The sequence below is a fragment of the Xenopus tropicalis genome, chromosome 3 (assembly GCF_000004195.4).
Source record: "Xenopus tropicalis strain Nigerian chromosome 3, UCB_Xtro_10.0, whole genome shotgun sequence".
In the NCBI taxonomy this organism is placed as follows: Eukaryota; Metazoa; Chordata; class Amphibia; order Anura; family Pipidae; genus Xenopus; species Xenopus tropicalis.
In genome coordinates, this window is record NC_030679.2 from 132,090,988 (window position 1) to 132,102,354 (window position 11,367).

At 37.2% G+C, this 11,367-nt stretch overlaps 2 protein-coding genes across 3 annotated transcripts; both read left to right on the forward strand.

Annotated features, from left to right (window-relative positions):
- The first annotated feature begins 519 nt into the window (after positions 1-519).
- On the forward strand, positions 520-2,902 carry LOC100488935 (nodal homolog 3-A). The gene is made up of 3 exons (XM_004912511.4): positions 520-878; positions 1,424-2,184; positions 2,467-2,902. Exons 1-3 carry the CDS (start codon positions 605-607, stop codon positions 2,623-2,625), a joined length of 1,194 nt encoding a protein of 397 aa, XP_004912568.1. The 5' UTR covers positions 520-604; the 3' UTR covers positions 2,626-2,902.
- Positions 2,903-4,232: 1,330 nt separating this feature from the next.
- On the forward strand, positions 4,233-11,085 carry LOC101732995 (nodal homolog 3-A). Of its 2 annotated transcripts, none has more exon segments than NM_001310111.1 (3): positions 4,233-4,573; positions 9,642-10,414; positions 10,609-11,085. In NM_001310111.1, coding segments are annotated over 3 exon segments (1,206 nt in total). In that variant the 5' UTR covers positions 4,233-4,299; the 3' UTR covers positions 10,768-11,085.
- Positions 11,086-11,367: the final 282 nt, after the last annotated feature.

Consider the following 11,367-nt stretch of genomic DNA (forward strand, 5'->3'; position numbering starts at 1 on the left):
CAAATTAGGGTTTGCATTTGTTTTGGTTTTCAACCAAATATTCTCTGGAGGAAATGGATTTGGTCCATTCCCAATAAATGAATATGTTTCTATAGATTATGATGTATCACAGCTTTATGGTATTGGAATCCCAAACATGTATAAAGTATTTCAAACTGGTATTGTTATCAGGACCATTTAGACTTTAAAGAAGCAGCAAGCATCTCGCGGATGAAAGGAAACTGTGTGGCAAGTGATCAAAGAATTCCATATCAAACACTAGTTTTTTCCCAATACATATTCCAAAATATACATAATTATAAAAATACAATAATAATATATCCATTCAAAGCCTTACTTGTTTAGTCCAATGTACCACAGTGCAAATCTACAGCAGCAACTGGTTTCTACTTGGGCCATTAGCATAACAGAAAGAGCCCATTACATTTTTGCTTGGATGATACAGATCAAAGTAACATAGGTGTGAAGAATCCTGATTGGTCTCTGCCCATCCCAGTATAAAGTCAGGGACCTGCCAGACTCTGCATCAGTCCATGAGGAGCTCTGAACAAGAAGCATCTCCTCAGCTGGAAGATATCAGGAGTCACCAAGAATCTACCCAGAGATGGCCTTTCTCAGCCTGTTCTTGTGCCTTGTGTTTAGCTCCCCACTGATGGCGATGCCTCCAGCCCTACAGGGGAGAAAGGCCATCAGTCCAGCTTCTATCCTAAAGGGCCCATCCACAGATAATGGAGCCAGAGACTTTCATGGAAGGAAGTTCCCCCATTTCATGATGCAGCTGTACCAGAATATCATCAGCAGAAGAGATAAAGATCTCTCCAACCTGGAACAGCCAACTCTTCAGGAATCTGATACCGTCCAAAGCTTCATTGCTAAAAGTAAGTACCTTATCCTGGCACCATTTATATTTAATTGCATAATACTTTATATAATGTTCATTTATTTACTGTGCCTCTTTGATTCTATTCAGAATGCAAACTACACACAACTACCTAATCTTACTTTATGATAAAGCAGCGAGTGCATTACAAATGTAAAAACATTTAACAGCAAAAACAAACCATCTTGTCTGCCCATTATGTGCTTAATTTTAGTAAGTCTTTACTATTGCGTAAGCTTATTTACTATTGCTAAGTGGAACATGAAGAGGATCACTTTGTATTATATAATGTTACAAATGTTTTCTTCATGGTCAATGGATATTGAAATTGCCTCATGTGTATTGGACATCATCACTTTGATGCACTGTTCAGAGCACAATATACATCTTTTTCGTTGTTATAAGGCAGTTTCAGTTTTACTCTGATTGAAATATCACAGCATATAGTAATGTTAAGAATATTGTGTTTAATGCTGCAGTATACTATATCAGGCTCTTTTTCTATTTGAAAAATGTTAATTTTATTTCAATTACTACTTGCAGGTTATACTACAAAGGGAAATCACTGGACCTTGTTCTTTGACATGTCCTCCATCTCCACAAGCAATGAGCTGAAGTTGGCTGAGCTACGTATTTGCCTCCCTTCCTTTGGGAAGTCCCACAGTGTGACAGTAGAGATCTACCATACCAAGGATGACAAGGAGAAATTATTCATGGGATCATTCAAGACCAAGATTTCTTCTGCACTAGATGCTGACTGCAAGGTCTTCAACCTCACCATGGTGCTGCACAACTATCTGATCAGGGGAAAGAGATTAATTAAGGATGAATACATACAGGCAAAGGGTCTCCTTCTGAAAGATCTAGAGAAGAGTTCCGCAGAAAACATAGATACATTGAAACAAGATAAATATCATGTATCTGACTTTGCTGCAGAGAGAATCATACTGGTTGTGTTTGCTAAAGAAAGATCTCAAGCTAAACCTGATCCCCCCAGCCTTGGCAAGCAGCTGTTCCCTTTAAAGTATGGTATGGCTGATAATGCCAACAAGGTCAATGGATTCAGGAGACTTAGGAGGAACAAGAAGGAGAAAACACAAATCCATATGAGCACCATTTCCCCCAAACCTGTTGAAGAAATCAGACCCAGGTGCAGGAAGGTGGACATGTTTGTGGACTTTCAGAAGATCGGATGGGGCAGCTGGATTGTGTATCCCAAGGCATATAATGCATACAGATGTGAATCAGCCTGTGCAGTTCCACTGAATGAGACGGACGATGCAACAAACTATTCCTACATTAAGGTACAGTGTCGATTTCTACTTTCTTAATGTATTTTAGCATCTAAAATAATTAATTTTTTGTGAAGCATATTATTGGTACTTTTTGAATCTGTGATGATGAATATTATAAAATGATGGGACCTAGAAACGGCTCAGAACTTAATATATATCTGGCTATGGTGGTGTAATGTATTTTTCCATTTAAAAAAATACATAAATTATATGTTTAAGGTGGTTTTATTTTGCTGCACTCTATACTTGCTCCTGTATAGTCCTTTTATAGTTCTTTGTGTTTAATTGCAGAGTTTGCTCCCTCTGAGCGACACGGAGAGAAGAGAATGCCCTTCCTGTGTCCCCGTGAAGATGAGGTCCATGTCAATGTTGTACTATGAGAATGAAGATTTTGTTCTGCGGCACCATGAAGAGATGATTGTAGAAGAATGTGGTTTCAAGGACATTTAACACCATCACAGACTTTTCTTAGCACATACAACTAAATCCAGACACATTTTTATCTTGACTTTGTTGTATTGAAAAGCTGATCCATGGATCCACTTCCTGTCATATAAAGCAGCACTTCCAGTGATACTGACTCAGCCCCGCTCTGTCTTCTTTTGGGTGAAGATTCCTTATTTAATTAAGAAATGTTGGCAAAGGCGATTTTCAATTTGTGCACATTAATTCTGGCACTGACTATTGTATTTTGTGATAGATTTGAATAAAATATGTTCAGTTAATATTTTTCCATCTTTTCTCTTTTGTTGTCTAAAACAAATGTGGTTGAACATCTAAGCTCAACATTTTATAGACATTATACTTGTCTTCCCCAATTATAAACATCCTTTATTATTCAGGGGGCTTATGGCACAGGGACATACTTGCTACTTGTATTTATCCGATCACAAAATATGGCTTGATTTTGCCTAGGACAACTCCCATTGACTGCTATAGAAACTTACAAGCTTTTAGATGGCAATCCAGTTTTTGGGTTTTTTTGCACTTAATAAATACCAGAAATTCAAGTTTTGGAATCATTATTCAAATTTGTTTTTTTTTTAGTGCAAAAATACTCGAATCGTAAAAAAATTCAAATTCAAACATTGGTAAATCTCCCCCTAGATGTTGCTTTTCAAAACTAGTAGAATATTGGAAAGGAATGCAAGCTGCTTTATGGTATAAAGTTGTTTTTTTTCAATCCTGAATGATTATAAAGTATTTCAAACTGGTATTGGTATCTGGTTCATTCCAACTATAAAGACGTTTTTATGTATTGCAATTAGTAAAAAGAACAACTGGCACCAAAATATCATCTCAGGGATGAAAGGAAACTGTGTGGGAGATGATCAAAGAATTCCATATCAAACATTAGTTTTTCCCCAATACATATTCCAAGAAATATGCATAAATTGGTTGATTTGTATTTGTTTTTTTTGCACAACAGAGGATTTATTTACCATATTTGCTATAAAGAGTAAAACAAAGTTTGATTGAGAACACTAACATATAGATAAGGAATAATGTCCCCCATATTGTAAATTATTAAGGAAAGTAGAAGACTCTGAAGAATTCCATACAATGATGAGGGTAAAGGCTAAGTATTTCCTATGGGGCACAAACGTGAACACCCAACTGTCATTATCATGACATTATTAATATAATTTAATGAAAAATAACTGATATATGTTTGTTTTTATATGCTATATATACATAGAGTGTCCACTTAATCAGGTGTAATATGTAAAGAAAAGTGAAGGCTCTAAAAATGAAGACAGCTAAGTTATTTTATATTTTTGGTATAATGTATGTTGCTCTGACTACTGCAATAGTAAATAATACAAAAAGTATTGTGCCATTTAAATCCTTACGTCCATATTTAGTTTAATGTACCACAGTGCAAATCTACAGCAGCAACTGGTTTCTACTTGGGCCATTAGCATAACAGAAAGAGCCCATTACATTTTTGCTTGGATGATACAGATCAAAGTAACATAGGTGTGAAGAATCCTGATTGGTCTCTGCCCATCCCAGTATAAAGTCAGGGACCTGCCAGACTCTGCATCAGTCCATGAGGAGCTCTGAACAAGAAGCATCTCCTCAGCTGGAAGATATCAGGAGTCACCAAGAATCTACCCAGAGATGGCCTTTCTCAGCCTCTTCTTGTGCCTTGTGTTTAGCTCCCCACTGATGGCGATGCCTCCAGCCCTACAGGGGAGAAAGGCCATCAGTCCAGCTTCTATCCTAAAGGGCCCATCCACAGATAATGGAGCCAGAGACTTTCATGGAAGGAAGTTCCCCCATTTCATGATGCAGCTGTACCAGAATATCATCAGCAGAAGAGATAAAGATCTCTCCAACCTGGAACATCCAACTCTTCAGGAATCTGATACCGTCCAAAGCTTCATTGCTAAAAGTAAGTACCTTATCCTGACACCATTTTTAATTTAATTGTATACTACCTGCTATAATGTTCATTTATTTAGTGTCTGTTTAATTGAACTTACAATGCCAAGTACACACAGCTGGTGGATGAAAGTCACAAAATATACCAATACTATACTAATTTTTGTTTAACACTTAATATTTAATAAATAAATATACATTTTATTTCAATTCTTTGACCTGCAGGTTACACTACAGTGGGAAATCATTGGACCTTGTTCTTTGACATGTCCTCCATCTCCACAAGCAATGAGCTGAAGTTGGCTGAGCTACGTATTTGCCTCCCTTCCTTTGGGAAGTCCCACAGTGTGACAGTAGAGATCTACCATACCAAGGACACAAAGGAGAAATTATTCATGGGATCATTCAAGACCAAGATCTCTTCTGCACTAGATGCTGACTGCAAGGTCTTCAACCTCACCATGGTTCTGCACAACTATCTGATCAGGGGAAAGAGATTGATAAAAGATGAATACATACCATCAAAGGAACTCTATCTGAGAGACCTGGAGAAGAGTGACACAGAGATAGGAGCAGAAAAAGTTAATATAGTGAAACAAGATAAACATCATGTATCTGACTTCTCTGCAGAGAGAATCGTACTGGTTGTGTTTGCTAAGGAAAAGGATCATGCTAAACCTGATCCCCCCAGCATTGGCAAGAAGCTTTTTCCATCAAAGTATGGTATGGCTGATAGTGCCAACAAGGTAAATGGATTTCGGAGACTTAGAAGGAACAAGAAAGAGAAAACAAGAATCGATGTGGGTACCACTCCCCCCAAACCTGTTGAAGAAATCAAACCCAAGTGCAGGAAGGTGGACATGTTTGTGGACTTTCAGAAGATCGGATGGGGCAGCTGGGTTGTGTATCCCAAGGCATATAATGCATACAGATGTGAATCCGCCTGTGCAGTTCCACTGAATGAGGCGGACGAGGCAACAAACTATTCCTACATTAAGGTACGGTTTATATTTCTACATCTCAATGTATTTTAGTATCTAAAAAACTACAATTACAATGTATTAGTACTTTGTAACTACTGATAACTACTGATAACCAATGTTATGTATGTATGTATGTATATTTTTATTTATAAAGCGCTACTTATGTACGCAGCGCTGTACAGTAGAATACATTAATACAAACAGGGGGTTAATAAGATAATAGATAAATACAAAGTATAACAATAAATACAAATAAATACAAGATACAGTAACAGTTGCAATAAGTTAAGAGTCAAAGGCACAAGAGGATGGAGGTCCCTGCCCCGTAGAGCTTACAATCTATATAAACCATCAAACTATGGTATCTAGAAAAGGCTTAGCACTTGTATAAAGTATATAGTATATATTTAGATAAAATGGCAGTGCAGTTTGGTAGTATATTGTATTTTTACACTGAAATATAAAATGAAAATATATATTAATACTGTTTATCCAAGGTAAACAAATAAATAAATGTTCATTAAATGGTTTCATTTGACTCTATACTTGCTCCTGTACATTCCCTGTGATCATGCAATGCATTAATATGGATTCTTTGTGTTTAATTGCAGAGTTTGCTCCCTCTGAGTGACACGGAGAGAAGAGAATGCCCTTCCTGTGTCCCCGTGAAGATGAGGTCCATGTCAATGTTGTACTATGAGAATGAAGATTTTGTTCTCCGGCACCATGAAGAGATGATTGTAGAAGAATGTGGATCCAAGAACATGTCAGAATGACTTTGTCTCTCAGACTTTATTTTACCACATCCAACCAACCCCTGCATGGATCCATTATTTATTCATGGATTTATTCATGGATCCACATTTGATTTTGATTGTTATACTAAGAAGCTGATCCATGGATGTGCAGAGCAGCACTTTTTCTTCCACTATGTATTGTGTATATGATATTGGCTGCACTGTATTCTGGTTAAAACCTTGTACATTAAATGCATCCTTGTTACAGAAATATAGGCAATGCTGATTTTGAATTTGCAAACATTAATTCTGGCATGGAATATTGTATAGTGTGATAGATTATAAAATAAAATATGTTTGGTTAAAATTTCCATCTTTTCTCTTTTTTTCTTTTGTACTCTGAAGGCAATGTTGTTTAGTTATAGGGGCAGAACTTTTCTAGACACATTTATACCATTGATACTGATCTTCCCCTAGTTATTACCCCTTTATTATTCAGGGAGATTATGGCACAGGGCATCTTCTAGCTAATATATAAAAGAGTGCCATGTACTGTGCTAAGGGAAATCTTGTCTGAATGGGGGATATAGTGCAGCTACAACTGCATTTTGCATTATGGGTAAATAAAAGTTGTACATCCTCATCTATGTGTCTTTTCATATAACTATAAGCACAATTCTTCCTGTTTTTCTCTCTCCTATTAGTATACATTTGCTGCATATTTTTATCGCATCACTGAGAACATTTGGGGGCTACTTGGGTACATAGGCCCTTTTAGTGCCAATTTTGGACACTTGGACATTTATATCTGTGGAAAACGTGGATGTGTTTTTTACTTCTTTAGTGGGACAGAAAGGTTGATACAATCAATTTCCTTTTTGCATTTTGTACAATACCCATGAGTGCTCACCTAACTTATGTTTTGTACTCACACTATTTTGTGGCAGAACCAGGGAATATTGCTGTGTTGGTAGGAATGTACCACCTAAAACTCATTATATAAAGAGAGGGAGAGAGACAACAACAGGATTTGGATTTGTAAAATCTCAGCATATCTGAAATATTTAGATTAATTCAAAACATTCTGAATATAAAATAGGGTTGAACTGGGGTGTCTGGCACCTATAGGGCCCCAACATCAAAGGCCCACTTTCCCTACTTCTGTTGGGAACTCGCCCCCCAACATCCATCGACTCACTCGCCCCAACTCAACACACCGCCCACCCGAGTCATCAACCCCCCAATGCACTGCTTGCCTGGCCTGGTTTGACAGGGTTTTTTCCAGTGTACCACTGGCCTGGTCTGACCCTGTATAGAAAATGCTCTAAATATAGCATATATAATAGCTAAGGACGGCATTTACTAACTGTTGGATTTTTTGCTCTAAAAGTCGCAGAAAAAAAGTCATACATTTTTAGAGATTTACTATGCGTCAAAATAGCTAAAAATCCACATCCAACAATTAGTCAGCTAAAACTTGCCAAGATCCTGTAGAAGTCAATGGCAGATGTCTCTTCCCTGTAGGACCTTTTTTTTGCAACTTTAAAGGTTTTTCATATGTGCCCATTCCCACACCTTGTGTCTCAACCCTTTCTCCTTGTAGAGTGTAAGCTCTTTTGGGCAGGGCTCTCTTCACCTCTTGTATCGGTTATTGATTGCTTTATATGTTACTCTGTATGTCCAATGTATGAAACCCACTTATTGTACAGCGCTGAGGGAATTTGTTGGCGCTTTATAAATAAATGTTAATAATAATAAAAATAAACTGGATCCTGTAACTAAATCATAATGGCACGTTTCTTTGAATTTCTGGACAAAAGAATGTAAGTTGTTGGATCTTAGCTAATTTGGGTTTTCTCAAATCTTTTCTGGGGGTTTCCCCCAGACTCCCCCTGATTTGGTCCATTCCGGATAAAGTCAAATATTTGTATACATTATAAAGTAATGCAGAAATATCTGTAGATCAATATAGAAAATGTCTTAATCATAGCAAGTATACAATATTTCTATATGTTGACTGTTATAATAGTGTTAAGTATAGACCATGACACAATAACCTAAGAAAGTGACACATCATTCCCTAGATATAGGTCACTTACCTTGAACTTTATAAGGACAACATGCTGTTTTAATAGATTAATCTATATTTTCTTTTTTTTTATAATCCTAACCATCTATAAAGGGTTTCAGCCTACTATTGGTATCTGCTTTATTAACACTATAAAGAAGCATTATGCATTGCAATTAGTAAAACAAAAGAACCACTAGAGCAATAATTTCATTTCAGGGATGAAAGGGAACTGTGGGGTTCTTGATCAAAGAATTCCATTTCAAACATGTTTTTATCCAAATACATATTCCAAAAATATGTATAAATGACCTGGTTTTGGTAGAACAGAGGATTTATAGAACATTTTTACCTTAGACATACATATAGAGAATAATGTTCTGTACAATATTAGGGAATTAGAAGATATAAATTGTTGAGGGTACAAGGTGATTGTTTTTGTATTTCACAGACTTTTAGGACAATATCTTATATCTTTATATTTTAAAGATGGTTAAAATATTTTTGACTAAATGTGCAAATTTCAATTCCCATGAATAAAAATATTAAAAGTACAAAATATTTACCATTTAAATCTGTATTCTACTTACATTTAAGTCTTTATTTGGTTAAAAACCACAGTGCAAATCTACAGCAGCAACTGGTTTCTACTTGGGCCATTACCATAACAGAAAGAGCCCATTACATTTTTGCTTGGATGATACAGATCAAAGTAACAGAGGTGTGAAGAATCCTGATTGGTCTCTGCCCATCCCAGTATAAAGTCAGGGAACTGCCAGACTCTGCATCAGTCCATGAGGAGCTCTGAACAAGAAGCATCTCCTCAGCTGGAAGATATCAGGAGTCACCAAGAATCTACCCAGAGATGGCCTTCCTCAGCCTCTTCTTGTGCCTTGTGTTTAGCTCCCCACTGATGGCGATGCCTCCAGCCCTACAGGGGAGAAAGGCCATCAGTCCAGCTTCTATCCTAAAGGGCCCATCCACAGATAATGGAGCCAGAGACTTTCATGGAAGGAAGTTCCCCCATTTCATGATGCAGCTGTACCAGAATATCATCAGCAGAAGAGATAAAGATCTCTCCAACCTGGAACATCCAACTCTTCAGGAATCTGATACCGTCCAAAGCTTCATTGCTAAAAGTAAGTATCTTATACTACCTAGCATGATGTTTCTCTTCTTACTGTGCCTATTTTATTACATTTATAATGGAAAGAGGACAATATTCATCTTTTACAGTTGTGGTCAGTAGACTTAAAAATATTAATTTAATTTCAATTCCTTTGCCTTCAGGTTACACTACAGTGGGAAATCACTGGACCTTGTTCTTTGACATGTCCTCCATCTCCACAAGCAATGAGCTGAAGTTGGCTGAGCTACGTATTTGCCTCCCTTCCTTTGGGAAGTCCCACAGTGTGACAGTAGAGATCTACCATACCAAGGACACAAAGGAGAAATTATTCATGGGATCATTCAAGACCAAGATTTCTTCTGCACTAGATGCTGACTGCAAGGTCTTCAACCTCACCATGGTGCTGCACAACTATCTGATCAGGGGAAAGAGATTATTAAAGGATGAATACATACAGGCAAAGGGTCTCCTTCTGAGAGATCTAGAGAAGAGTGCTGCAGAAAAAGGAGCAGAAAATGTAGATACATTAAAACAAGATAAATATCATGTATCTGACTTTGCTGCAGAGAGAATCATACTGGTTGTGTTTGCTAAAGAAAGTTCTCAAGCTAAACCTGATCCCCCCAGCCTTGGCAAGCAGCTGTTCCCTTTAAAGTATGGTATGGCTGATAATGCCAACAAGGTCAATGGATTTCGGAGACTTAGGAGGAACAAGAAAGAGAAAACAAGAATCGATGTGGGTACCACTCCCCCCAAACCTGTTGAAGAAATCAAACCCAAGTGCAGGAAGGTGGACATGTTTGTGGACATTCAGAAGATCGGATGGGGCAGCTGGATTGTGTATCCCAAGGCATATAATGCATACAGATGTGAATCAGCCTGTGCAGTTCCACTGAATGAGACGGACAATGCAACAAACTATTCCTACATTAAGGTACGGTGTAGATTTCTACTTTCTTAATGTATTTTAGCATCTAAAATAATGGTGGTGTAATGTATTTTTCCACCTTAAAAATACATAAATTATATGTTGAAGGTGGTTTTATTTTGATATACTCTATACTTGCTCGTGTACAGTCCCTCTGATCATGCAATGCATTAATATGGATTCTTTGTGTTTAATTGCAGAGTTTGCTCCCTCTGAGCGACACGGAGAGAAGAGAATGCCCTTCCTGTGTCCCCGTGAAGATGAGGTCCATGTCAATGTTGTACTATGAGAATGAAGATTTTGTTCTGCGGCACCATGAAGAGATGATTGTAGAAGAATGTGGATTCAAGGACATTTAACAGACTTTGCCTCTTAGACTTTTACACCACATCCAACCAACTCCAGCATTTATGCCATTTTAAAAACATTTTTAACTTTTTACACATATTTATCCTTTTTTTAATTATAATCTGTACTAAGAAACTGATTGATGGACTCACTTCCCATTATACAGAGCAGCACTTCTCCTCCCACTCCCCAAACCTTCTTTGGTGTCATTTCTTACTATTTAATGAAATAAGACATATAGGCAATGTTCATTTAGAATGTGTGCACAATAATTCTGGCACAAAATATTGTATATTATGATCGATTTGAATAAAAAAGGTTTAATTAAAATGTTCTTCTTTTCTTTTTTTGTAGTAGTTTCCAGATATAAAACACCGGGGGGGTCAAACGTATGACCTTAACATTTTCTAGACACATTTATACAGGTCTTCCCAGTTATAAACCGCCTTTATTATTCAGGAGGGTTGTGGCACCAGAAGTAGTAATGAGCATGGGAGGCATGGATTTGCAGAAAATTTGCACATTTTGCCATTGGCAAAACTTTCGTGAAAATTCGCCGAGGAAAAATTCCATGCACATCAAAAAAAGTTGCGTCCACATCAGAATAGGCG

Coding starts and splice junctions, on each gene's coding strand:
- LOC100488935 (XM_004912511.4), top strand. CDS start 605: ATGGCCTTTCTCAGCCTGTTCTTGTGCCTTGTGTTTAGCTCCCCACTG. Junction 879..1,423: donor CCAAAGCTTCATTGCTAAAA/GTAAGTACCTTA, acceptor TACTACTTGCAG/GTTATACTACAAAGGGAAAT. Junction 2,185..2,466: donor CAAACTATTCCTACATTAAG/GTACAGTGTCGA, acceptor GTTTAATTGCAG/AGTTTGCTCCCTCTGAGCGA.
- LOC101732995 (XM_018091993.2), top strand. CDS start 9,217: ATGGCCTTCCTCAGCCTCTTCTTGTGCCTTGTGTTTAGCTCCCCACTG. Junction 9,491..9,641: donor CCAAAGCTTCATTGCTAAAA/GTAAGTATCTTA, acceptor CTTTGCCTTCAG/GTTACACTACAGTGGGAAAT. Junction 10,415..10,608: donor CAAACTATTCCTACATTAAG/GTACGGTGTAGA, acceptor GTTTAATTGCAG/AGTTTGCTCCCTCTGAGCGA.